The 27,311-nt window shown below is 43.2% G+C and overlaps 1 protein-coding gene across 1 annotated transcript in view; it reads left to right on the top strand.

The window, feature by feature from the left end:
- LOC149298595 (rho family-interacting cell polarization regulator 1-like) overlaps positions 1–27,311 on the top strand; it is a 211,462-nt gene that overhangs the window by 85,655 nt on the left and 98,496 nt on the right. The window contains exons 13-16 of the mRNA XM_089487331.1: positions 4,584–4,788; positions 4,831–5,070; positions 10,081–10,231; positions 23,628–23,802. Of these exons, the coding sequence (XP_089343457.1) occupies positions 4,584–4,788; positions 4,831–5,070; positions 10,081–10,231; positions 23,628–23,802 (771 nt within the window). The remainder of the gene's footprint in view (positions 1–4,583; positions 4,789–4,830; positions 5,071–10,080; positions 10,232–23,627; positions 23,803–27,311) is intronic.

The raw sequence follows: 27,311 nt of genomic DNA, 5'->3' as shown, positions 1-27,311 counted from the left end.
CCTGAAGTCAGGATGGAATCCTGACAATTGCCTTTAAGAGGTCTTGGGAGATAAGTTTAATTTGAGGCAACAAGAATTCTTAAAGAGGTCCATCAGGGAAGATGAACCGACATTTCCCATTGGCAAACATTTTTAAACACATCCAGATGGGGCGGGTGCCTCCCATTGCCTAGTCATTCAATGTGTAAGGTCACCAACAAGAGGACGGGATAGGTATTGTCTCCTTTTTTCAAGGATGGTGGGTTTGTATAAGAAAATTTTGTTTCCATTACTTTTATTATTTGGTTTTGAATATGGGGAAATATTTGTTTTGTTGAGGGGTTATCATTTTATGTTGTGATCAGATTTACTTTTTGAGAATGTTAACCTGAGTGAATTTTTTTTATAAAATGTATAACATTTTCCTTAGGTAAGGTGTAAATGGTTAATATAGCTGTTGCCTAAATCTAACTATATGAATATTTACCCAGTTGCAAAAGACGAAAAATGTCCCTCCACTCAAAACAACTCTAAAGGCTTTCTTCCTTGCTGCATATGTATGGAAATGGTTTATTCTGGAGATTTGGCAAGCTTTAAATTTCCACAATGTGAAATGCAAACTAAGAAACACATTTTTTTTTAAACTTTTATTTATTGATATATAACATTACACTAATTTTATCCATTTGTAACACAACTTCAAAAAGTAGGAAAGTCAGTGAGTTATTTTACAAAACAACAAGACAAGTACAAATATCACATTACGTCGTCCATTTGCCAAGCGGATATGAATATGAATAAATATAATGCCCAAACGGGAATATCTTTTTTAGTATGCTCGCGCTTGCCGTGCCCAAATCTTGGCTCGAGATGGTTCAGACGAGCTTTTCCGCATTTGTCTGGAGAGGAAAGAGACCTAAAATCAGTGCCAATATATTGGCTAAAAAAACCTAAAGGATTAAATTATCCTTTAATAAATCAGATGTATCAAGCTAATATGGTGGTTCATAGTTAAAAACTTCAAAACCCATGGTATACTCTGGAATCTGATGCCCTAGGAAAAAATGATTTAGAATATTTTATTTGAAAGTGATTGTAGATCACTTTCTAAGCTTCTTTAATGCCATGACTGGTATACATAGCTCCAAGAGCTTAATGGATGTATCTGTAGGGCATAGGCCTTTTTAATTTATTTCTGACTCTCCACCAGAAATGTAATAATCCGTTCATCAAAAAATTATGATGCTTTGATTTAAACCATTCTCCCTTCCGGTTCACCGATAGGATTAGACCTATGTTTTGTAGTTGTAGGTCTTCTGCCTCTCCATTTTATAGTATGTATTATCATAGCTGCATCATGATATCTGAATATATCTGGGAGGCCAATGCCCCCCTGAGTTATATTTTGAGACAGAATGGAGGTGCCAATCCGAGGTCTTATGTTAGCCCCAATATAATTCATCCTTAATGATTTAGTCACTGGAGCAAGATTTTCGAGTTAGTCTTGTATAGTAACATAGTAACATAGTTCATAAGGTTGAAAAAAGACCAAAGTCCATCAAGTTCAACCTATATACATATTGTGTCCCTACTGTGTTGGTATGGTAGGGTAGGCCTTGGAAAATCTTCCTTATTGTTTTGTATGGATCAGTAATGACTGGAAGAGAATGATAACGTCTCTTGGGACTTTGGTGTTAGGTTAAGGAGTTAGGTTTGGCTCTATGAAACCGTTCCATTATAGAAATGTTTTTGTCAAATTTAAGACCCAAATCTAGAACATCTTGTTTTATGTCTTCTGGGATATTCCAGATCCGTATATTCAGCCGTCTTGATCTGTCTTCTAGGTCACTTAATTTTTGTTCCACGTTTATGATTTTGGCTTTCATCTTCTCGATTTGATCATGTGATTTCTTCCAGTAAAACATATGTAATCACTCTTCTCTTCTATTGATTTATCTTGCATTTATCTTTGAGATATCCTGTTATCTTTGAGAGATCATCCAAGCAAGGGGATATTTCTGTTTTTATTTATTCTAAAAGAATATCTAAGCCTTTTTTCAAATCGTCTGGTGAGATGGATGTTAGTTCTTTAGGTTCAGTGATATCGCCAGTTACAGCTACCGAGGATCTTCTGGGTTGGATAAAGTGATGTTATTAGAACTAGCTATATTTTCAGCAGATAGTAAGGAAGCACGAAAGTGCTGCGTTGGGACATTGGAGAAAAAAAGCAGGTACATTTTTCTTTTTTTTTGGTCTTGCATTTTTCTTCCTTCTTTTCTCTCTTAGAAGTAGGTTTATTATCTGCAGGTTTTTTTGTTAACCATCTTAGGAGAGAAGGTGAGTCGGATAATATCAGATAATATCCAAATAATAGTTTGCCTCCAATTAGTAGCTGTTCTGCTAGGCTGATCTCTTAAAGAAAAAAATTCAGGCTTAAATAGATCTAATAAGTATTGCTTTAGCCTTCTGAGAACGGCCCAATTATCCCAATATAAACTATGTAATTCAGGAAAAATATATGTACAATTGTTGCAATAATATGTATTTTTTTAGTCATTTTTTTTTCATTTTTCTATTGTATCAATCAGTATTTCCATCCAAGAAGATATATTACTCACTGCGACCTTAAGAGGAGATATGCTTCAAAGGCAAGGTGTGTTCACTGTAGTTTTCCTGTGAGCAGCAGAGCCTCTCAATTGCTAGGTGTAATGGTATGGTGAGGTAGGACCCCAGATGGCGGAGTGGGCCAGGCCAAACAGGAACCAGAAAGTCAGAGAACCAACCGGGTCAGACAGGTAATCAGGATAAGCCAAATCAGAATCCAGAGACGAGGTCAACAAGCCGAATCAATACCAGACGAGCAGGAATCAGGAGCCGAATCAGGAGACAGGAACGAGGTCAACAAGCCAAGTCAAACCGGAGCAGTCAGTAACAATATAATGCGCAAGCAAATAGCAAAAATACACCAACCAAGGGTGATCCAGAAGAGGAATTCCGGGTTTAAATAGGGAGAGGAGGAGGCGTGTCCTGCATGAAGAGGTCACCCGAGGTATAAAGGCATGTTACAAATGTAACGTGCAATATTAAGTTTTTGTACCTGTTTGCCGCGTGGTAAACGCAGACCGGGTAGCAGTGGTACTCGCTGCCCGGGAAGCCTCCTGAGGAGGAAGCGTCGCGGGAGCAGCCATGGAGCGGGACCAGAGAGGCAGGTAAGTCCTTACACTAGGATTATCTCGGGTTAAAACTCCTTTTCTCAAGGAGCTCTTTTCTGAAGCTCTTTCCGTCGTTAATTGCTGGGGATGCCGGGGAGGCATTAGCCATTAAAAATGGCATGGCGAACCAGGCGACTCCACACTCCCTCCCGCCCTGCTCCCGGGAAGCGACAGCAGCAAGCGATGTCAAGCCGCGCAAAGGCAGAGTTAACTCTCATATCGAGCCAGGCAGGGGAGGCCAGGACGGCACGGATGGAAGGGGGGTAAGTTTTTGTTTTTTTTTCTTTGCTCCGCCTCGGCACTCACTTACGGAGAGTACTTCTTAGTTCTTAGAGCTCATTTAAATTGGACTTACCTTCTCCCCCTCATCTATCTGTATGTCCACCCACTTCCTGCTACTAGGCCGTAAGCTCTATAGGGGAGGAGGTAAACTTCCTTTCAAATGTATTCATACCCATTGTACCATAGTCAAAATGCCTATCGAGTACTGTACTTAATACATGACAACACTTACATTCAGTGGCGGCTGGTGGGTAATTCCAATGGGGGTTCACATGCTGTTGTTCCCTCTCCACGAACACACAAAATAATGTCACTTTGCACCTTGCGTCGTTAGCCCTGCCTCCCCGCTCGCATCAGTCACTGGGGAGGGCGGGAAGACTCTGGGCTGGACGGTAGTGTGTTGGCTGGGAGCTCCTCCCCTGTTCGCACAGCCTTTACTGTGCGAACGGGGATCAAATGGGCGGCTCTGAAGCAGTGCGATAGAAGAAAGAACTATAAACAGGCTGCCTGTTCATACCTCTTTCTTGCATAGGCAGGCTGGCTACATCAGCGGACAGGAGGCTTCATATTAAATCTATGTTTATTATAATACATTTATTATTTCTATTTATATTAAAATGGATTTTTGATGAATTTTGCAATTTTTTCCTTTTGCGCTTGGGGGTTCATGTGCGCATGTGCTCCACTGCTTACATTCGTTAGTGCTTGAATAAAAATATATACATCCGCTTGTATCCCCATGAACACTTAAACAGGTAAATTATACAATCCAAGGTATAGATAATGTATTGTTTACTTTTGAAGCACTTGCCTGTGGATGGATGTGAAACTAAATATTTTCATGCAGCAGTGCTGGCGGCACAAAAAAATCATACACTGTGCCTTTATCAGCCAGCTTGCCTTTCAAACAAGGGCCTTTGGTAAATTTGCAAATTATGGTAATTTTTGGTTTCCAAGAATAATGCTAATCTCTTTACTCAATGGAAATCCAGTGTCATATATAATAATGTTAACGATATCAGCTTTATGTGCTCCACTGTTCACCTGTCATATTTAATGTATGTGAATTATCTGTTTAAAGCACTTAATTGTTGATGTGATATTTTTTAGAATATGATACGCCGACAGGATGAGCATGAAAATGGTGCTGCATGGTCCATCTCATCAGAATCGTCTGATGATTCTTCTAGTCCCCAGCTATCTAGCAGTGCCCGCCGTGCCCCAAAAGAAATTGTTCAACCAGAAGTTCAGGATTCTCCTCCAGATATAGAAATAGCTTTTTTGGAGCGGGGTGATCGTTGGAATAGGACCGGTTGTGCTGCCACACAAGATGAAGATGATTATGGCCAAAATGTAGCAAGAGAAACGGTTGTGATGAAGAAAGGAAATGTGGCCAATGGCTGTATGCCATATTCCAGGACATTAAGCCATATTAGTGAAGTTAGCTTTGATGCTGGAGACTCCCACACATTGGATGGTCCTGTTATCACTCGGCCTGACGACACTGTTAAAATCTCACTAAGCAATGAAGACGCCGCTGTTTTGCCCATCACTGAACAACCCCAGTTTGCTCAGGAATTTAATTTTACCACACTAAGTACTGAGATGGAAGCTAATCTAGTCCAGGATAGTATTCAAATATTCCTGCCTATGACTACTGAGAGATTAAAACCGGAATCGTCCTCAAGTAGCGAGGCTGTTACTTTGGTTGATGCATTTAGTAAAGATTTAAGGGATACGCACGTAAGAAGCATGTCTGTATCTCCGTTTCCATGTTTGGATACTGTTCTTGAAAAGCACGAGAGTTCCATTATAGACATAATAAACGCTGAAGCAGTTAAGACAAAACCTGTTGACATTGGTCTGAATGAAGCCTTCAATTCCTTGAATGCCTCACTGGATGACTACAGAGGACAGTTCCCTGAACTGCAAGCTCTTGATCGTGGAGTCCAACATTTGGAGAAGATACTTATGGTGAGTATATTAAGATGTGATTTTTGCATTTATGTTGTTGTTAGCTTTGATGTTACTTTACACCTGTATTAAATTAACATATATAGTTCACAGTTAGTAATGTGTATCAACAGATAAAGTAACTTTTAGAAAAATGGCATAATAGCATATATGTGACAAATACTTTTCTAAATGTTAGAATATACAGTTTGAAGAACTTTTGCCTATGTAATGCCCATTTCAGAATGATATATTTAGCGTAGGAGTAGTATTGTGGCTTTTTTTTAATCTACATTCCATCGGTTGACTTTGAAAAGGTTAAAATGCCACTGATACATTGTGTGTTTTCCTCTCTGTGCATGTGTTTATTTTGCTTTTCTATGGTGTGTTAGATGTCTAAACATTTTAAGATAACATTTTTTATGAATTCATCTAAATTGTGATAACTTGTGTATAATATTGACTCACTTCTCAAAGAAGAAATTGTTTTCTATTGCTCTGTTGTACAAATTGTATGGCTAGCAGTGTAATCTGCAACTTAATATTTTATATGGGGGTGTAACACCAATAAAGGTATAGACAGTTTTTTTAATTGAACCCCATATAGATACATCTGACTCATCATTTAGTATGGGAAAAAAATACCTTTTCGGTTGTAATGTGTACACACTTAGTGTAGTTCAAAAATAGCCAATCAATTCACCGCACTTAAACTATATCCTTAATAAAAAGGTTACAAAAATGCTACCGGATGTACTTGTGTACAACTGAGTACACTGACCGCAGTAAATTGGGACATATCCTAAGGAATTAAATTTGATGAGTAGGAGGGATATTGTTTATTTGTAAAACTAAGCCTACCGACCAATCCACCTCTCAATTACCAATCCACCCCAATTTATAACAAAAATCCCCCCAAAATTTACAAAACAGGAAAAAGTGTTTTTGTCAGGACTCGGGTGATCAGGTCAGGTAGGAGCCCATGCGCAGGGGATACTTGGGGTTCAGTATGTAACCCACGGTGCATGATTATGCAAACAAATACACCACAAACAGAAATCCAGGTAATGCAGTGTATTTCATGTATATAACAGGCCCAGCAAATAAGGGTAATATAGTCTAAGCAAGTAACCGGACGTATGGCAAAATAAAATACAGGTAATAAGTCTTTTGGCAGGGAGCCCGCTTGGAAGGGCGCGACAGACAGAGAGCCCGCTTGGAAGGGCACGACAGACAGAGAGCCCGCTTGGAAGGGCACGACAGACAGAGAGCCCGCTTGGAAGGGCACGACAGACAGAGAGCCCGCTTGGAAGGGCACGACAGACAGAGAGCCCGCTTGGAAGGGCACGAAAGGCACACAGCCCGCTTGGAAGGGTACGAAAGGCACACAGCCCGCTTGGAAGGGTACAAAAGGCACACAGCCCGCTTGGAAGGGTACAAAAGGCACACAGCCCGCTTGGAAGGACACAAAGCAGGGAGTCCACTTGGAAGGACACAAAGCAGGGAGTCCACTTGGAAGGACACAAAGCAGGGAACCAGGAACAGTACAGGTGCAGAGCCACAGCAGGAAGGTCCATAGACTTCAATACAAAGGCCCTGACTGAAGGGCAGGGCAGGTTCATAAAGGCAGGGTACTCCAGGTAACAAGACCCAGCTGGATGTAGACTAGGGCTCAACCCAGGTAACAAGGCACACCTGAGTTCTGAGTGCTCCAGAGGGCGGCCACTAGTGCTCGCAGATGTAAATGCCACAGGTATAAAAAAGCCATGGTTCAGGCAGTGAAAAATTGGTTCCTGACAGTACCCCCTCCCCAAGGAGCGGTCACTGAACGCAAACAGACTGAACAAAATCTGTACACCTTTAATAAACTGAGCAGAAGGGTGTACTTAACGTGATTTCTTCTTCTTTTTTTTCGGTAAAGCTTGTTCACAGATCTCCAGGTCTTCCTTTCTGATTATATTGCCGTTAGAGGTAATAACACAATCGAAGGAAAGGTTATCTGTGGTGCAATTGTAGGTTAAATTAGGACTGGATGCTGAAGAAGTTGAGGAGAAGCTATGATTCAGTGCTTTCTCTTTCCATGTACCAGGGGTCACATAGCTGCCCTGTACCCAGGGCACCACTGAGGGCAGTTCATTATGGGAAGCATTGATGGAAGGCCCCTTCTTACCCAGAGATGGAATAGGGTCATGTATCTTTGCTATCAGTTGTGAGGAGATATTAGGGGCTATGGTAGTCTCTGGTGTATCACACTTTGCTGAGGTAGCAGTGATAGGAGTTGCAATCACAGCTGAACAGAAAGCAATAGGAAGTTCATCCATATGGGAGGAACCCACACTGCCACAGACTGTAGGATCACAGAAGCTGCATTCCATCACAGAACAAGCATCATCAGGCTTCAGCTGGACATCCACCAGAGTTTGAGAAGCACCAGGAATCACCAGGGTTGGTATATACTCCATGGGTTCACTGTCCTGGGGAATAAAGTTACTTCCCCTTTTAGGAGAGCTCTGTGGTTGTGACGTAGACTGTTCAATCGGTACAGAGGGTTTAGGAGGTTTCAGAGGACATTGGGTGATCCAGTGTCCCTTTTTGCCACAGTAAAAGCAAGATTCCTCATCACGCCTTTGTTGTAATTCGGTTGTGGTAAGGGGTTCACGTTTCCTAGAAGATTCCTTTTTAATACTGGTAACAGGCTTGTTGGATTTCTCAGGTGATGTAGCAGGTGTAGGTGAATGGTCTTCATGAGAGTGATTGGAGTTGGAGTCCCAGATTTGCATTAATAATTTGCACAGTTCAAGCAAGCATTCTCCTATGACTTTGAAGACTGAAAGTAACCCCACAGACTCCTTGTAATGGCCTTTGTATTGTCAGGACTCGGGTGATCAGGTCAGGTAGGAACCCATGCGCAGGGGATACTTGGGGTTCAGTATGTAACCCACGGTGCATGATTATGCAAACAAAGACACCACAAACAGAAATCCAGGTAATGCAGTGTATTTCATGTATATAACAGGCCCAGCAAATAAGGGTAATATAGTCTAAGCAAGTAACCAGACGTATGTCAAAATAAAATACAGGTAATAAGTCTTTTGGCAGGGAGCCCGCTTGGAAGGGCGCGACAGACAGAGAGCCCGCTTGGAAGGGCACGACAGACAGAGAGCCCACTTGGAAGGGCACGACAGACAGAGAGCCCGCTTGGAAGGGCACACAGCCGGCTTGGAAGGGCACGAAAGGCACACAGCCGGCTTGGAAGGGCACGAAAGGCACACAGCCGGCTTGGAAGGGCACGAAAGGCACACAGCCCGCTTGGAAGGGCACGAAAGGCACACAGCCCGCTTGGAAGGGCACGAAAGGCACACAGCCCGCTTGGAAGGGCACGAAAGGCACACAGCCCGCTTGGAAGGGCACGAAAGGCACACAGCCCGCTTGGAAGGGCACGAAAGGCACACAGCCCGCTTGGAAGGGCACGAAAGGCACACAGCCCGCTTGGAAGGAAACAAAGCAGGGAGTCCACTTGGAAGGACACAAAGCAGGGAGTCCACTTGGAAGGACACAAAGCAGGGAGTCCACTTGATCAGGACACAAAGCAGGGAACCAGGAACAGTACAGGTGCAGAGCCACAGCAGGAAGGTCCATAGACTTCAATACAAAGGCCCTGACTAAAGGGCAGGGCAGGTTCATAAAGGCAGGGTACTCCAGGTAACAAGACCCAGCTGGATGTAGACTAGGGCTCAACCCAGGTAACAAGGCACACCTGAGTTCTGAGTGCTCCAGAGGGCGGAGGGTGGCCACTAGTGCTCGCAGATGTAAATGCCACAGGTATAAAAAAGCCATGGTTCAGGCAGTGAGAAATTGGTTTTACTCTCCCCCAGCCTCACAATCAGTGTGAGGCATTGGCAGAGATGAATTAAACATAATGATTATAGTGACAGGACAGAAGTGTTACTTATGCATTTTTACCTACATAATATGTGCTTATCTCTTTGAAGTAAAGACCGTGATTGAAATATAATTGGGGATTACTCTAACCTAGTGTAGAGATAATCTAAATTTTATTAAAGACAGGAGGCGAATATTTCCATCATCTTCGTTACTAAAACCTCCAGCAGCAAAGAATTGGTTAACATAAGGAAAACAAAGAACCAATAAAAAACAAGTCCATAAATAGCCCCTTAGAACTGTCCATTTCCTCTTCTTTGATGTGCTGAACAGGTAGCACATGATCCTATCCAACAACCAGAACCGCAACAGCCAAGTTCCCCTCTCTCATCAGATCTCATAAGAGATTAATCCCCATCCATCTTGAAGTGCCAATAGGTAATGAAAGCATTCAACGCACATAAGATTTATGACTCCCCGCTCTTCTTCCGCACCAAGAAGATACTGCTGACAAAAAACGGCGCGCCCGCCGATTTAATTCCTTAAGGAACTTGTCGCCAAACAACAGGCCGTTGGCATCAGGTCCCAGCTCTTTAGGAGTCAACTCTGCCAGCTTGCTGTCCAGCCTGAACAGCACAGCTCTCCTACATTCTACGGAAATGGCCGCATTCGCATTGCCCAATAGGCAAACTGCGCGTTGAGCACACTCTCTGATCAGGAACGGATCCGTTTGGGTGCCTTTGACCGCTGAGTTATACGGCCCTGCCACCAGAGGCAGAGCCAGACAAAATGGCGGACCGCTGCGAGAGCGGCGGGAATGGCTTTGAGCAGCGAGGATACAAGGCAGCGGTCTGCAAGAAACCCACAGGAGGTCAGACACAGAGGGGCAGAAGCACGGCACCCCCTGGCGGACAGCAGACCATGTGAGGCCCGAACTGCGGCCCCACAGGCACAAATGCAGAGCACTGCGCAGCAGGCCAAACAGCTAGAGCCCAGGTAAGGAGAAAAATAAAATTAGGGAGACACTAGAAAGATAAAGTAAACAAAACCAGATGAGCCACTATAAAAAACCCTAATGAAAAAAGGGAGGAAAAGATCCACAAAACCAAAGACAATACGATACAATGAAACAATAATAATAACCCATAGAATAAATCAATAAAAACACCCAAAATGAAACCTCACAAATTACAACGTGTAGCACACTATAAAAGAGGGTGCGCACCTTAAGGCAGCAGCAAAGAAGAGGAAGTGGTGTCAGGGTCCGCAGCGCGAGAATCCTTGCCACAGTAGCTCACCTGAGTACCCGCCGATCCAGCTCCTCCTGGATCCAGCTCCTTCAACTGTGTCTAGGCACGCACACGCACGCACGCACGCCCCTCCTGCCTTTTCTAGTTTCCTGCACGACGTAGCCTGGGGAACACACGTCAACGGCACCACGCAAGGCGGTGGGGCGACATTTAGTGGAGGATTTAAAAACTGGCACTGAGCTTCACTCTGCTCAGTTATTTTCCCAGACAGAGCTATTTAGTTTGCGCTCCCGATATTTGTGATTCCTGATTTTGACCCTTGGCTTTGTACTTCGCTTATCCTGTTTTCTCTGATCCCGAATTTTGGCTTTTCTTACGGACTTCGCTGCTCTCTCCCGCCCTGATCTTCGGACTGTCTCTGATATTGCCTTGTCCACTAAACCTTCCCTCATCTCCTGGAAGGTAGCCTGCGTACTGGGTTCCTCACCTCGCTCCTACCAGCCTGACAAGTGGACAGTTCTAAGGGGCTATTTTTTGGCTCTTTGTTTTCCGTATGTTAACCATTTCTTTGCTGCTGGAGGTTTTAGTAAAGAAGATGATGCAAATATGAAGCCTCCTGTCTTGCCATAAAATTTCAAAATAACAGCCCAACTGGCAGTTAGTTTTCATTCTTTAATATTAGACCCTGCTGCCGATATATATTATTAGGCCCTGCTGCCAATATAAATTAATATTAGACCCTGTTGCCAATATATTTTATATTGAAACAATTGGACCCTAGGAAAGCATTGAGAGGTCCTCTCCCCCGTAATCATCTCCAGAGTCCCTTTGTCCCCTCATTCACTAAGTCACACCTCTCTTTTAATTACTCCCTATAGTTCAGGTATAGATCAAATATACAACACATGTAACCAGCATGTGCATGTATAGATCAACTGAATAAGACATACAAACCCTGTGTTTGCAGGTATACATAAATAATGTATGGAAGCATACCATAGCAGGTATAGATCAACAGAATAACACACAAACCCAGTTTTGCACGTATAGATCAACTCGAAATCACATGTAAACTCAGCACTGAAGGTATAGATCAAATAAAAAACACATAGAAACAGCACTGCAGGTAGTGATCAACTGAATAAAACATACAAACCCTGTATTTGCAGGTGTACATAAATAATGTATGGAACTGTCGGAGAACTTCTGAGTACTTCTAAATCTTGGGGTTCCAAATTGTATAGGTATCCTGATCAACCAATTTGAGAGAAATCAGATAAACAGACAAGAGTGTTTGTATAATAAGATTCCTGTTTATTATGATGCATTATGGATATATTTATATGATCATTTATCAGTGAAGCCGGAAATAACGCCCTATCCTAAACCAATCATAATGCATAAAATAGTACTATGCCCTTATTAGTAAACATGTTTATACAACTAATAGCGAAGAGGGTCAGGCTGACTACTTGATGATGTATCCAGACAAACCTTGTACTTAATATCCAAACAAACTGGTCTTACCAGAGAACAGAATATGGGACACAGATCATCCTGTATTCTTCCACAGAACCATAACATAGCAGATATAGATCAGCAGAATAACACAAAAACCCAGCTTTGCAGGTATAGATCAATTGGAATAAAAGTGAGAAAAAGTAATTTTTTTAACAAAAAAATCACCATATTGTATAATTTAAACTAATGTTAGTGTTAGAAAGCCCTCAGCATGGTAGGGATGTCAGGCATGCCTTTGCCTGCCTTGCAAGGTTCTTTGTACATCACTGCACGCTTTACTCTGTCCATTTTGGAGCCCCAGATAAAGTGGAAAACTGCTCTGTTGATGGCTCGGTGTATGGTGACCAGCACGGGCCAGGCCTGAGCCACGTACTTTCACTTCAATGGTAAGGTCTCTGAGGCTTCACAGTGCAAATTTCTGCTTTACTTTAGCGAGTCTCTCCTCCCAGCTTTTCAGGGCCGCGCTGTCTCTGCCTAACCAGGCTCCCAGGATCTTTAGGAAGTCAGGCTTGATGGGAAACGGTATTGGGTTGGAAGTCAGGTCCCACTGCCCGAACAGCATGGTCTCCGACTTCCCGCAGTTGACCTTTGCAACTGAAGCTTTGCTGAAGTCGTTGCACGTCTGGACGAGCATTCTCACCGACTGGCGGTCTGCACAGAAGATGGTCATGTTCTCCATGTCCACTGAGGCTTTTTTTTTTTTGAGAGCCCGAGGTCGTGCTCTTTGGTCGTCTTCTGTCGTGCGTCCATCAAATTGTGAAGGCCACAATGGAGCCAGTCCCCAATCTTCGTCTTCTGGGGCATGCACTCCCCGAAAGGATATACCCATGGTGGGCCGGATCTTCTAGAATCTCCCCGAAAGGAGATCCACTTAAGTCTTCTCGTCCTCCCGTACGAAAAACTTACTAAGGGGAAGTGGGTACCAGAAGGCACATACCACTACCCCCACCAATACTGGTCTGAGTCTTCGGGGGCTCAGCTTCACTGTGGCTTCAGGCAACCCAATGGTGTTTAACTCATCGGAAACCTGAATCCGAAAAAAACGAAAAGTGTCAGTGCCAAATCAAAGTGCCAGTGAAGGTATCACATGCCCCAGCCAATGGCCACCGAGGCTTACCCCAATAACAAGATGGAACTCGTATTGAGGTAAAATAGGAATTCACTTTATTGAGGTAACAATCACCACCAGCCTCCAAGAGCCTTTCAATAGGCTGGTGGTGAGTTATGACCAGCATGCATCACACCATATGTAGAACACAATATGCAGATCATATGCAAATTAGCTATAACAGAAAACCACATTTACACAATCCTGCCATCAATAATACTGGTCAGAGGTCAAAAGTGCACCATGTGATGAGGACAGACACATTCCATGTGGTGTCATTCACATGCATGAACTAAGTCAAGGATTACCGCTTCTGCAGTTCAAGGGAAATACCTGCATTGGGTAGTCTCATGGAGTTGGATGGCTCCTACAGAGTGGGGGGATCTCAGAGGACCTCCACAATGTTTAGTAAAGCCATTTCCTTCAGAAGCCTTTATCTACACTTTGTTCAAGACACTCATTTTTATCTGTCGTGCACCATATTTTCAACCAACGATCCAGAGGAGGGGGCTAATGTTTTCAGACATTCTTTTTGGCACATTTAGTGGACTTTCTTTAACCCCTTCGTGACAAAGGCTGATTTTACTTTTTGTACCCTTCGTGACAATGGCCGTTTTAACATTTCTGCGCTGCTCATGTTTAGTTGTAATTTTCTTCTTTCCCGTTTACTGAACCCACACACATTAGATATTGTTTTTTTCAGGACAAGAAGGGCTTTCTTTAGATGACATTGTTTTGATTGTATCATATTATTTACTATTAAAAAAAGTATAAAATATGGTGAAAAATTTAGAAAAAAAATGACTGTTTCTAACTTTTAGTTGAAAAATCTTTTACTCATCTATAAAAGGTAATGAAAAAATACTAAATAGATTCTACTATTTGTCCTGAGTTTAGAAATACCCAATGTTTTTATGTTTTTTGCTTTTTTCTACACATTATGGGGCAAAAAGTACAGGTAGCGTTTTGCTATTTCAAAGCCATTTTTTCCAAATCTGGTAATTCTTCCCCCCATGTGCCATTTCAGGTATCCTTGAAGCCGGCCAATGCAATTTACCCCATCAAGTCATATATTTTTGAAAACTTTTTTTTTTGCATTTGTTTTTTCACACACATTTTACTTTAGGTATGAATAAACAGGTTCTGGTATATGTCACTATCATAAAACACCCCAATATGTGTTTAGCAACATATCCTGAGTACAGCGATACCTCACATGAATGATTTTGCCTGGCTGTTTGGGGGCAAAAGGGCCACATTTGGGGCATGCACATTTTTCAATGTTGAACTTTGGCATTTGGGGATCCACTGCCCATGCCCTATTTGGTACATCTTTGAGCCGGGCCATTTCAGTGTGCCCAACAAAACCATATATTTTTGAAAACTAGACACCCCAGGGTATTTCAAATGCTAGTATTTTAACTCTTTCCATGCACCATATCTACCACCAGTCTTTGTCAAACTTTGTGGTAGTCATTTTTTTGCATTTGTTTTTTCACACACATTTTACTTCAGGTATGAATTAAAAAGTTCTCGTATATGTCACTATCACAAAACACCCCAATATGTGTTCAGCAACATCTCATGAGCACAGTGATACCCCACATGAATGATTTTGCCTGGCTGTTTGGGGGCAAAAGGGCCACATTTGGGGCATGCACATTTTTCAATGTTGAACTTTGGCATTTGGGGATCCACTGCCCATGCCCTATTTGGTACATCTTTGAGCCGGGCCATTTCAGTGTGCCCAACAAAACCATATATTTTTGAAAACTAGACACCCCAGGGTATTTTAAATGCTGGTATTTTAACTCTTTGCATGCACACATTTTACCACCAGCATTTTTTCAAAGTTTGCAGTAGTATTTTTGTGTGTGTATTTTTCCCACACACCTACTTTATGTATGAATTTACAGCTCCTGGTATATGCCGCTGTCACACGACACCCCAATATGTGTTCAGCAACATCTCCTGAGTACAGTGATACCCCACATGCATGGGTTTGTCATTTTTGGGGGGAACTAAAAGGCCACATTTGGTACGTGTGCATTTTTCTAATTGGAAATTAGATGTGTGGCCATCCTTCCCCCCCGTGTTAATTGGGACATTGTTGAATCTGGCCAATTCAATTTACCCCATCAAATCATACATTTTTTAAAAGTAGACACCCCATGGGCATTTAATATGCCAGTATTTTAACTCTTTCCATGCGAGAATTGTTTTAAGCTAATGTGCTAATTTTAGGACTCACAAAAATATTTTTTATATATATATTTAAATTTTTTTTTGCCTTTTTTAAAACATTTTTAACATTTTTTTTTTTCAACTTGAAGGTTCCCCTGATAGTGACATCAGAGGGAAATTATTTTTACATTTTACTGTTTTTTTACAATTTTTTTTCTAATTATTATAAATTTTATTTTATTTTTAATTTATTTTTTCTAATCACACTGTGATTAGAAAGCTGGGCTCCATTGACTTGCATGGTTGAATGCAGTACCTGTAATCAACCTGCAAGTGGAGCCAGAGTTCTCTAGAGGGTCAGGAGACCGTCTAGCGAACCTTTTCATCTTTATTATTTTATTTCCCGGGCCGCCGCCATCTTGCTGATGGCGAAGATCACCGGCAGCTGCGGCTGTGACCGCTCTCCGGAGCGGTCACAGTCCATCAAGAGGTAAGTGTTTGGTGTCGCTGGATGCCTCCTGATCGAGGCATTCCAGCGACACCATTTAAGTTTAGAAGGTGATCGTTGATCGCCTCCTAAACGCTTTTAAAACGGGCGTCCGCCGCCATACATTGTATGGCGGATGTTGACGCCCCGGGGAGGGGCCAGACATGGCCCCTGATTCCGATCATGGCGTTGCTGAATGCCTCGAGGTCGAGGCATTACAGCAACGCCGTTTGGGTAAAAAAATCGATCACGGATCGATTTTTTTTTTTTACCCGTTTTAACAAATGACGGTCCTGGCACGTCATTTGTCGTTAATGACATGTTTTTCCGTGACGTGCCCGGACCGTCAATTGTCATCAACGGGTTAAGCCTGCATTTCCAGATAGCTTAAACATATTAACATAGTTAACTATTCAACCCACATGTGGGTTTTGATCAACAGCAATGAACAGATATGGGAAAGGCTGAACTTGATGGACGCATGCTTTTTTCACCCTATGTAATGTATGTGCTTCAGAAAGCCATCCCCTGCTCTGGTTTAATGCTCACTTGATATGGACAGTGGGAACCATGTGAACAGAAATGCCATACATTCTCAAGCTGGATTTGGATGAGGAAAAAGACACTGGCTTTGGTTGAAAAGTGCTGCCAGCAATGATCACATGACTCACATTTCTCCATTCAATCGTAGGTATTCTGCTTTGAGTCATGAAGGACAATAGCTTTTTTTGTGAATCAAAATGTATTCAGTTTCAGAAATAAAGAACTTAACAACAAGAAAAAAAGTACAAAGGTATCTAATGAGCAGGAGAAATGCAAACAGCAATCAATGAAAATTAACAGGTATATTATGCTGCTTGCATTCACCCTGCTCAAATGATACCTCAAGATATCTTCCTGATTTCCCATGGATCTCTGGGGGGGGGGGCAGAGGACCTTCTCAATCCATGAGGATTTTCTAGAGAACAGAAAGTCCCCAGGGGGGAGTCTGCCTTGCTAGCAAAGCTTCTCAAAGGCTGTCAGCTCCCTGGTCAGTGTATGCTTATAGGGAAAAGTCCTAACCTAATGGGACCTTAAGTAAAGCAGAGTCTCTTCAACCCTGTGGGTCATATGTCAGGAACTAGCTCCATCATTCTATCCTGGGAAGGGACCAGGGAGCCATCTTGAGGAAATTCAATGATCCCCTCTCCATGCCTGCCAGAAAATCTAGATTGCAAAAGAGAGGGGCAGCATAGGTGAGGGGCATGATGAGAAATGTCCACCGACCTGCCCAAACTGCCAAATGTGAAGTGTTACCCAGAAAAAGGGGTGCAGAGGGATCACCCTCCTAACCACCTGAGACGTGAGCCAAAGATCCCAAGGAGATTGCTCAAAGCCAATCCACAATTTACATGGCGGACCAGCACACCACTAGAGAGTCCAGAGCAGATGGGTAGCCTAATAATATTTTTGAATGTCTGTAAGAGCTAGACTTACACTTAGCTTAGGGAGAGTTAATACGCTAAAGTACAGCCTGGGAGCCAACCCAGAAAAATTTAAGCAGTTTTGGTTTGTGCTCCTTGAAAAATACACTGCATGCAGCGTGGAGTAAAAAGTGAAGTCCATTTCATCTGTATGCCATGCCTCCATCAATTAACTAGGTGTTAGTTATGCTGCATAGAAGGGATGTCCATCCTTGAGTCTGATGGAATATTGAAATTCCCTCCCAGCACCAATATGCCCCCTTGAACTCGGCAAGGAACTTAATGATAGAGGAGAAGGCCTTATGTTTCATATTTGGGAAGTATACACTGGCTAAAGTTTAAAGGGTGCCCGCTATAGTTCCGTGGACAAAGAAGAACCTGCCTCCTGAATCAGTTAACTTATCAAGCAGCACAAAGGGATGTGCTTTGAATAGAGAATTGCTGCAGCCTTAGATTTGTGTAGGGGGTTATTGCTATAGAAGGCTAGAGGAAAAAGATGATTGCGCAATATCGGGTTAATTGCCTCCCCTGAAGTGTGTTGCTTGTAAAAACCACAGAGGCCTTTCTGAATTTAAAATCTCTCAGTGCCCTGGACTGTTTCTTTAGTTGGTTGAGACCCTTTATTGCATTGATGGCGTTTATTGTAACAAAGGTTATATCTTCCCGGGCAAATGCCATCTCCAGCCACGATGCTAAGGAACTTGGAAAAGAAGGAGATAAGTGACAGTAGAGGATGGATAAAAAAGGGAAGCAAAAAGGGCGAGAAAAGGGAAAGGAGAGAAAATCTAAAATGTATTTAGGCAAGGAGGGAAACCCCATGTTACCCAGGAAGGGAGTATGTTGTCAGTGGAAGGCAGAGGCTCGCTGTACTTTTGTAGATATTTATAGGTTCCTGCCTGTTTATTACAAATTAGCAAGCTGGAATTATTGACAGTGAGACATAAAAAATGACATCATTAATAACCTTACTAATGATGTCACTGGTAATAGCACAAATAACAATTACAAAATAAATCACCTAATCAGTGACATCACTAGCAACATGAAAGAGCCAGCGCCATTAACTTTACAAAGCACTATTGCAGATCATCTGACAACACTAACTTTACAATTATTTAAAACTCTAGTAGCACTTCAGTTCAATCCAGAGCACTGACAGTATGCCATTGATATAAAAGCCACCAACCCAGAGTCACTGGCAGTGCAACAACCTACATAGGTACCCTCTTGATAGTAAAGATGCACCAATAACCAGTCACTCAAATCAAAATGTTGCACTGTAGTTTAATTTCTGCCTCATAATCTAACAAAAACTACCTCTGATAGCCCTCAGTTCAACAGTTCATAGACATGCCAGAATTGCATATGACATCATATAATTTCAGCATCAACTTTCAGTGCCATTGATGATGTAATGTTTTATGTCATCATTGTATCAAATCTGATGTCATTAGCAAAAGCACAAGGGGGAGAGAACTTAATTTCAAATAACTTTATCTTGTGTTTCCTAATTAAGAAATTAGTTAAAGTTTGCCATTCACAATAGTTGTAGATCATGACACATGCCAACAGGGGCGGATCCAGAGCAGGAGGTGCACTAACACACACCCAGACACTCATACAAACATAGCAAGACAAAGACACACTAAAATGCACACACCAACACACCAGGCACTCTGTAAGGCTCATACCTCACAACCTGGCCCCATACATCACTCCAGAAGTCATCCAGCCATTGAGTCGTCCTGGAATGAGGCACCTCTCTGGACTCTATCTGGATTACCGTATTTGCTCGATTATAAGACCAGGTTTTTGCAAGAGCAAATGCTCTGAAAAATACGCTCGTCTTATAATCAGGGTCGTCTTATAATCAGACCTCAAATAGGTCTGATTATGAGACTAAGATCCAGATCCCCCAGAGCGATGCAGGGGACCTGGATCCTCCTGTGTTATGCCCCCCAACTTACCGGTGCTTCTGAGTCCCCGGTGCTTAGTCCGGGGTGCTTAGAGCTCTACACGATACAATCGCGTAGAGCTCTACACGCTTCCCGGACTAAGCATTGGGGACTCAGAAGCACCGGTAAGTTGGGGGGCATAACACAGGAGGATGCAGGGGACCTGGATCCTCCTGTGTTATGCCCCCCCTCCAACTTACCGGTGCTTCTGAGTCCCCGGTGCTTAGTCCGGGCAGTGTGTAGAGCGATTCGCGTGGAGCTCTACATGCTGCCCGGACTAAGCACCGGGGGCTCAGATGCAGGGGACCTGGATCCTCCTGTGTTATGCCCCCACCTCAGAAGCACCGGTAAGTTTGGAGGAGGGAGGGGGAGTGTTAAATGGGGGGTGTAAGGCATTTCTGGAAGCAGAGTGCTCTGTGAAATGCCTTTTAACCCCTTTAATGCCACTCTGCCTCCTGAAATGCCTTTTACCTCCCTATATGCCACTCTGCCCCATAATATGCCTTTTAACCCCCTAAATGCCAGAGTGGCATATAGGGGTATAAGGCATTTCTGGAGGCAGAGTGGCACATAGGGGGTCAAAAGGCATATCATGGGGCACAGTGGCATATAGAGGGTTAAAAGGCGTATCATGGGGCACAGTGGCAGTTAGAGGGTTAAAAGGCATATCATGGGGCACAGTGGCATATATGGGGTATAAGGCATTTCTGGGGCAGAGTGGCAAGCCTGGGGGCAGATGTGCATAACTGGGGGGGCAGGTTGAAAAAAAACAATAAAAAGGAAATAAAAACAAAATATTTTTCTCAATCATAGCTTTTAGTAACAAACAACTGTTCACATAGTTTACATGAATTAACATTTACTGGTAACACTTTTTTCCTATAGGGTCGTCTTATATTCAGGCTTTTTCTTTTTTTCATAAGTTAATATTCAGATTTTGGGGGGTCGTCTTATAATCAGGGTCATCTTATAATCGAGCAAATACAGTAATTCTGTTTCGGTCTACCAGACACCTTGAAAGATCAACTAGGCTGTTTCGGAGTGCCCCACCACCCTGGAGAGACCTATACAAATAGATAGTTATATGAGCATTGACTCGAGTGAGCTATGGTGCATAGACCACCCAGGAAACATCCCATGTTCAATATCACTCCTTTGGCAGCTCCATCACTACCACACCAACAGAAGAGCCAATGCAAATAGGTATTTTCAGGGGGCTGCTTACTGCCACTGAATGAGTTAAAATGAGGTCCTTACATATTTGCCTATACTGTGATAAGGGAGGCCACATACTATGTTATTGGTCTGGATGTCCCTCTACTGGGACCCACAGCTCCTGCTCCTCCCCTCTCTGTCTCTCTTTCACTACAGTAGAATAACCAGCTCTACACCTACATCTGAATGGTTGACTCTAGAGCCAGTGGTTGCTTTATCGAAATGGCACTTGCAGTGAAACAACAGATTCCACGCCCCCCAAGACCTGCCCCATGCATGTTCAGTTAGTGGATGGCTGACCTCTGGTCCTGTTTCTCATGAAATTCTTCTGAAATTTTTGTATTACTCTGGGTACTAGTAATCAAGAACTTCCCAAGTTTGATTTGGTGCAATCTCCTCTTTTTAGATTATATTTGGTCTTCCATGGTTGAGACAGCATAACCCAGGGACATTTTCTTGGGGAGACATTGTGTACCTGTAGCTCATCAGTCCCCCAGGGAATTTAGTGCAGCTTGTATGTGTTCCTCAACCAGCACTTCCAGAGGTCCTTGGTTTGCATCACGCTGCTGTACTCACAGGACACAGAGAAAGACTGAAGAACTTATAATGAAAACATTTTGGTGGTCCACCTTGCGACAAGATACCGTTGCTAATGTATCTGCTTGCCAAGTCTGCCCCTCTCGCAAAGAATCCAGACATAACCCTGCAGGCCTGTTACAGCCTCTGGCCATTCCTTCAAGCTCATGGGAGGACATTGTCATGTACTTCGTATTTGAATTACCACCACACAAGACTACACAACTGGTTTTGGTAGACAGGTTTACCAAAATGGCACATTCTATTTCAAACCGAGAGACTATCGAACGCTGCAGCCAGGTACAGGGTGTCTCCCTGTTCATTGCCAACTATGGTTACTGCCCTATCAGGTTACCTGATTCACCTATACCTGGACCAGTTCCTAAGGTAATTCAAGCGTCTTCAAGAACTGATATGTAATTTCAGTTGTCTGTGTTGTTTGCTGAACAAAGCACAAGAGAGTGGAAAAAGTGTCCCATATATATATATATATATATATATATATATATATATATATATATATATATATATATATATATATATATATATATATGACCCTTTACTGTTCTATTGACTTCACTACCGTTTTTCCTTTAGTTAGATGACAACTACCATATGTATTCAGTTTTTTACATCTCCTTAGTGACACCACACATGGCGCTGTTTCTTCCACATCTGCCTTTAGTTGCCACCTCTGCCATCTAATTCTTTGCTTCTTCTGTTATCACAAGGGATTGGAGTTGCCAAAGAAGAGGAGGGCAGGCTTACAGCCAAGCATAACAGCCAAGAGGGTGGGGTCTGCAGCATCATTAGTGAGGTCACTTTCAGCAGCCCTATATAACTTCTCAGTTCCCTGCATATGGTTCTCAGTTATTGTAATGCTCTTGCTGTGTTACACTGTGTCTTTTGCTTTATACTCTTGACCTTTGGTTTGCTTGCCGCCTGCCATTCTGAGTCAATTCTGGATTGAGTTACACAGTTCCATCTGCATATGGATTACTTTATTACTATAGAAGCCCAGGCGGAAGCGCCGGCAGCAGAGGTTGTCTAAGGTTGTGCAGCACTGGGTCTGGATCCTAACCCTGCTACTTATCCTCAGCAGGGCTAAATGAAAAAGAAAAAAAAAAATCATCCGCCCGGGCGACATGACCTGCGCATCCCTGTGCTAAACCATATATTCGGGTCAATACGGTATGTGTACACACTGACATACCCAGACGCCCACACAAAAGATACCCAGGGACAAATGTTCACATGCTAACACACACTTTCACTAACATACCTGGACACACAAAAAAACATACCTACATGCTAAGATACCCAAAGACACATGTTTACACACTAACTTACCCAGACATAAACATTTTCGCTAAAGTACCCAGTCACACACACACACAAACATACCCAAAGACATATGTGCACATACCCAGAGACAAATATTCACATACTAACATACACAGATACACACATAGCATACCTACATGATAAGATACCCAAGGGCATATGTTCACACACTAAAATACCCACACACACATACTCGGACACGCACACACAGGTCACTCAAAGAAACATGTTCACACACTAACACAACCAGACATACAAACATACCCAGAGAAAGACATATGCTTACACACTGACATACCCACACACACACCAACATGCCCAGAGACACATCCCCAGAGACACATGTATCTTTGATGCAGCTTGCCCAGCAAGATGCCATGGTACTCCCACAGGGTCATGCAATGTGACGTGCAACGTGATGCAACTCCAGGTGTAAAGTACAGGTGTCAGGACTACCTCATTATCAATACTCCCGGCGCATGCTGCTGTCTATATCAAGGGGGGGATTGTCTTGGATCCCTAGTGCGACACAGAAGGTTTTCAAAACATAAAAAATGTAGTCTGTAAGTCTTGGTCATTCTGATTTGTGTTAAATTAATACAAATTTGAATTGATATTATTAATAATTCCGTAGCATAGAACAAAATACTGCACCCTTGGTGATTTCTTTAAAAAATGTATTTATTTCATCTCTGTTTTATACCTACAGCTGAGGAAGGGGGTATTGAGAAGCCGTGTACCAAGTCTTACAGTGGAAAATGTGCTAGAGAGTTTTGATTTCCTAAACACTGTATCTGATATAGATGACTCTGAGTGCTCAGAAGAGGAAGGTGCTCGGAACGTGAGGTGTGTACTGTATTTTCCTAATAAATCTTCAAATGCTAATCTAAAAAATACATTGCTATTATTTGTATATTTTTTTTATTTGTAAATGAATTCTGCTGGGCATTTATTTTTTTATAATTTGGCAAATGAAGATGAATCCACACATTGGGACCATATTAATAAGAGGAGTTTAAAAAGGATAAGGGAAATGGATTATAGCACAGCAGGGGACATAAGGAGAAAGTCATCAACTTCTGTAGACAGAATTCTTTGAAGTCCAATAATTGTATGTGGTTATTGTGAGGCAAGAAGAGGAAATATTATCTGTCTAGCAATTACTCTCTGCTACTTAGAACAGTGACATTGCAAAATTTCATTTTTATTTTTTCAGGAATATGAACATTGGTCAGTTAGCTGAGGTAACAGACTCAGAATGTGAAGGTTCTACACAAGATAATACAATTTGCAGTGATGTTGAGAGCAACCTGGAATCTCTGAGCACCGGAAATGAACATCTAGATGAGGCATTAGTCATGCATCTCAATAACTGTAGTAGGCTGCTACTGGTAAGGCAACATCACTAAGAATAACATTTAGAGACTAACCGGTTCAAATAGTTGCTAAAAACAGTGTTTGAAATCTATGCCTAAAGTTAAAAAAAAGTTTTGCAGTTGAAGGGTAGACTCTTTGTGGGTAGGAAGTATCTGTCAAGGTTACCCAGCTGATGACTTAACAAGCTGCATTTCCTTCCCTGAGTCAGGTTACTCAGCTGATGTATAATAAACTGCTTTTGCTTCTCGTTACCATGGTTACTCACATGGCTGCTATCAGCCAACCCCTTCTAGGCTTTGTAAAGAGTTGGGCCCATTTCCTCCCTGCCATTGTGTTTGTTTTACTTCCCAGTACATTCTTATGTATTACCTAACTTCGTCTGATTATGTACTTTGGTTACTGACCCTGGCTTGTTTCTTGGTTTTCGTCTTTGGTAATTTTGATAAGGGCAGGTCCACATGGACATGTTAGAACTGGCAACGGTTTTAAAAGGCCAGCAGATTTACTGTGTGGTTCTTTGTCGGTAATGTCCTTACATAAAGCATGCCACTAAAAGACTCTTCTGATGAGTTCTTCTGTCTTTTTGTACCCGCCGGTGTACCCGCAGGTGTTAAAGTAGTTGGTATATAGACTGGTTACAAGAGGCCATCATGGTTCACTGGCTGTGGTACTTGTTGTTGGGGGTTGTTGAGCACTGCTGGCCCATAGTTTACAGTGTGTGATGAGTGGATAGAAAATGTCCTTTGTGTGAGACAGTTTTACTTCTCTCAGTAGGGGTCTCAGTTGTATCCGACAGTCAAGGAAGGGCATTGGCTTTACCATTTTTGGAGCCCGGTCGATAAGTGATGTCCAAACGAAGGACAGGGCCCATTGTGCTTGACAGAGTTTTAGGTGTTTTGCTGTATGGAGGTACTCCAGGTTATGGCGGGCTGCCAGAGAGGAGGATCCGGGTCCTCTGCAGCGCTGTGGAGGATCCTCCTCTCTGACAGCTGGTGAATGCCTGCGCGATGCGCATAAACAACCTCCACTGCTGGCCGGTACTTATATGGTGGAGCACCGGAAGGTCATGTCACGTTGCCGCTCATAGAAGCCCCGGCAGCAGCGGAGGTTGCCTGCGCAAATCGTGTGAAGATGTCTACCGGCTTGCCAGAGTGGAGGATCCTCCGCAGTGCTGCAGGAGACCCAGATCCTCCTCTCTGGCAGCCCGTCGTAACTTGGAGTACCTCCATACAGCAAATCTGGATCTTAGTCTTGTAATCAGACCTCTAGTTGAGGTCTGATTATAAGACAACCTCAAATATAAGATGGGTAATTTTCAGAGCATTTTCTGAAAATCGAGCAAATACGGTATATATATAGTGTATATATACACCATATTGGCTCAGATATAGGCCGCACCCTAAAAGTAGAGGTGCTTTTTTAAAGAAAAAAATTTCGGCCCCCCCCCAAAATATGCTTACACTCTGCCCGCAAGATGTGCCCCCCCGAGATATGCTGTCACTCTATCCCCCCCAATATGCTGCCACTCTGTCCCCAAGATGTCCCCCCCCGCCAGACTTACCGGTGCAGACTCCACGAGGTAACGCGTATTCAACTTCCGGTGCCAGCACTACCGGCAAGGAAGATTAATGTACATCGCGCAGACGTTCACCGGCTGCGGCGATGCAAGCATAAACAACCTCCACTGCCGGCACGTCTGCACTATGTGCTTTAACAATCTCCCTTGCCGGGACTCCCCCCGTGGGAATTCTCGGCAAGGGAGATGGTTAAAGCACATTGTGCAGACGTGCCGGCAGCGGAGGCTGTTGACGTGCATCGCCGCTGCCGGTGAACGTCTGCATGATGCGCTTAGACAACCTCCCATGCCGGCACTCCCCCCCGTGGAAAGTGCTGGCAGGGGAGGCTGTCTGAGCGCATTGGAGAGTAGGATGCAGATCCCCTGAACCGCTGCGGGGGATCTGTATCCTAACCCTACTGCATGTCCCGGGCGTCGGGCGCTAGACCCCGAATATAGGCCGCACCCCCACTTTAAAGACTTAAAGTGGGGGGGGGAGTGCGGCCTATATTCGGGCAAATACGGTATATTATATGAAATATATAAAAAATAAGAAACTACAAAATAGTTTTTTTTAACAGTTTGGAAATTAGGGTGTGACAGGGCCAGGCTAGCTGGCTCATGTGTCATATGAAGTTTAGCCGCAATCCCAGTTGGTGGTTTGGATTTCACCCAAGTCGTGGGATTCATCCCACCGCTGCCAACCAATGTTACAGGGTCACCGTACCCAAGGCTGGGTACCCCTGTTTGAGGGCTGAGGAATCACCAGTCAGTCCCTCATACGGATAGCGCTCAGCTATCCACGGATCATCCAGACTAGGGCTGCAACAACTAATCGATAAAATCAATAATAATCGATAATGAAATTCGTTGCCAACGAATTTCATTATCGATTAGTTGAATCGATTATTATCGATTATAAAATGAGGGTTTTTTCAGAGCAAACGCTCTGAACAATACCCCTCATTATATAATCCGTTTAGTCTGACTCCTACTTACCAGCCCCTCCCTGTAATCACTGTGACAACTGGCCCCGCCCCCTTCCTTCTCCCAGAAGGCCAGAACCACATGGCTGTGACACTCATCTAACTGTAAGTATAAAATTAATATTTGGGCTGCTGAAAGTTAGGGGAGGTGGGAGTTAATTTAGGGGCAGTTATGGTTAATGGGGTGTTTAGGGTTAATTTAGGGGAAGTTATGGTTAATGGGGTGTTTAGGGGCAGCTATGGTTAATGGGGTGTTTAGGGTTAATTTAGGAGCAGCTGTGGTTAATGGGGTGTTTGGGGTTAATTTGAGGCAGTTGTGGTTAATGGTATGTTTAGGGTTAATTTAGGGGCTGTTGTGGTTGACAGGGTCTTTAGGGTTAATTTAGGGGATGCTGTGGTTAATGGGGTGTTTAGGGTTAATTTAGGGGCAGTTATGGTTAATGGGGTGTTTAGGGTTAATTTAGGGGCAGTTATGGTTAATGGGGTGTTTAGGGTTAATTTAGGGGTAGTTATGGTTAATGGGGTGTTTAGGGTTAATTTAACGATGAGGACTGAGGGTTAATTTGATTAATTTAATAAAGTTAACTTAAGGTGCAGTTAGAGATAAAGGGGGGCCAAACTAAGGGGAATCTAAATCCTGGGGGCAGTGAAGATTAACCCAGTACTTATTTAAAAAAGTATGATGTCAGTGTGATGCGAACAGGTCTGTGACTCTATGAGGGCACCATGAGATATCTGGGGGGTATAAGGCATATCAGGGGAGGACGGAGAGACATATCCGGGGGTATAAGGCATATACGGTATATAAGGCATATGTGGGGAGGGCAGTGTGGCATGTCTGGGGAGGACGGAGTGGTGTATCAGGGTGTATAAGGCATATCTGGGGCCACAGTGGCATATCTGGGGGTAGACTGGAGTGGCATATGTGGGGAGGGCAGCGTGGCATGTCTGGGAGGTAGTGTGGCATGTCTGGGGAGGATGG

Source organism: Sceloporus occidentalis, unplaced genomic scaffold (assembly GCF_023333645.1).
Source record: "Sceloporus occidentalis isolate IW3139 unplaced genomic scaffold, rSceOcc1.0.p SCAF_32, whole genome shotgun sequence".
In the NCBI taxonomy this organism is placed as follows: domain Eukaryota; kingdom Metazoa; phylum Chordata; class Lepidosauria; order Squamata; family Phrynosomatidae; genus Sceloporus; species Sceloporus occidentalis.
Note: the sequence above shows the minus strand (reverse complement) of the source record. Positions and strands in the feature narration are given on the sequence as shown.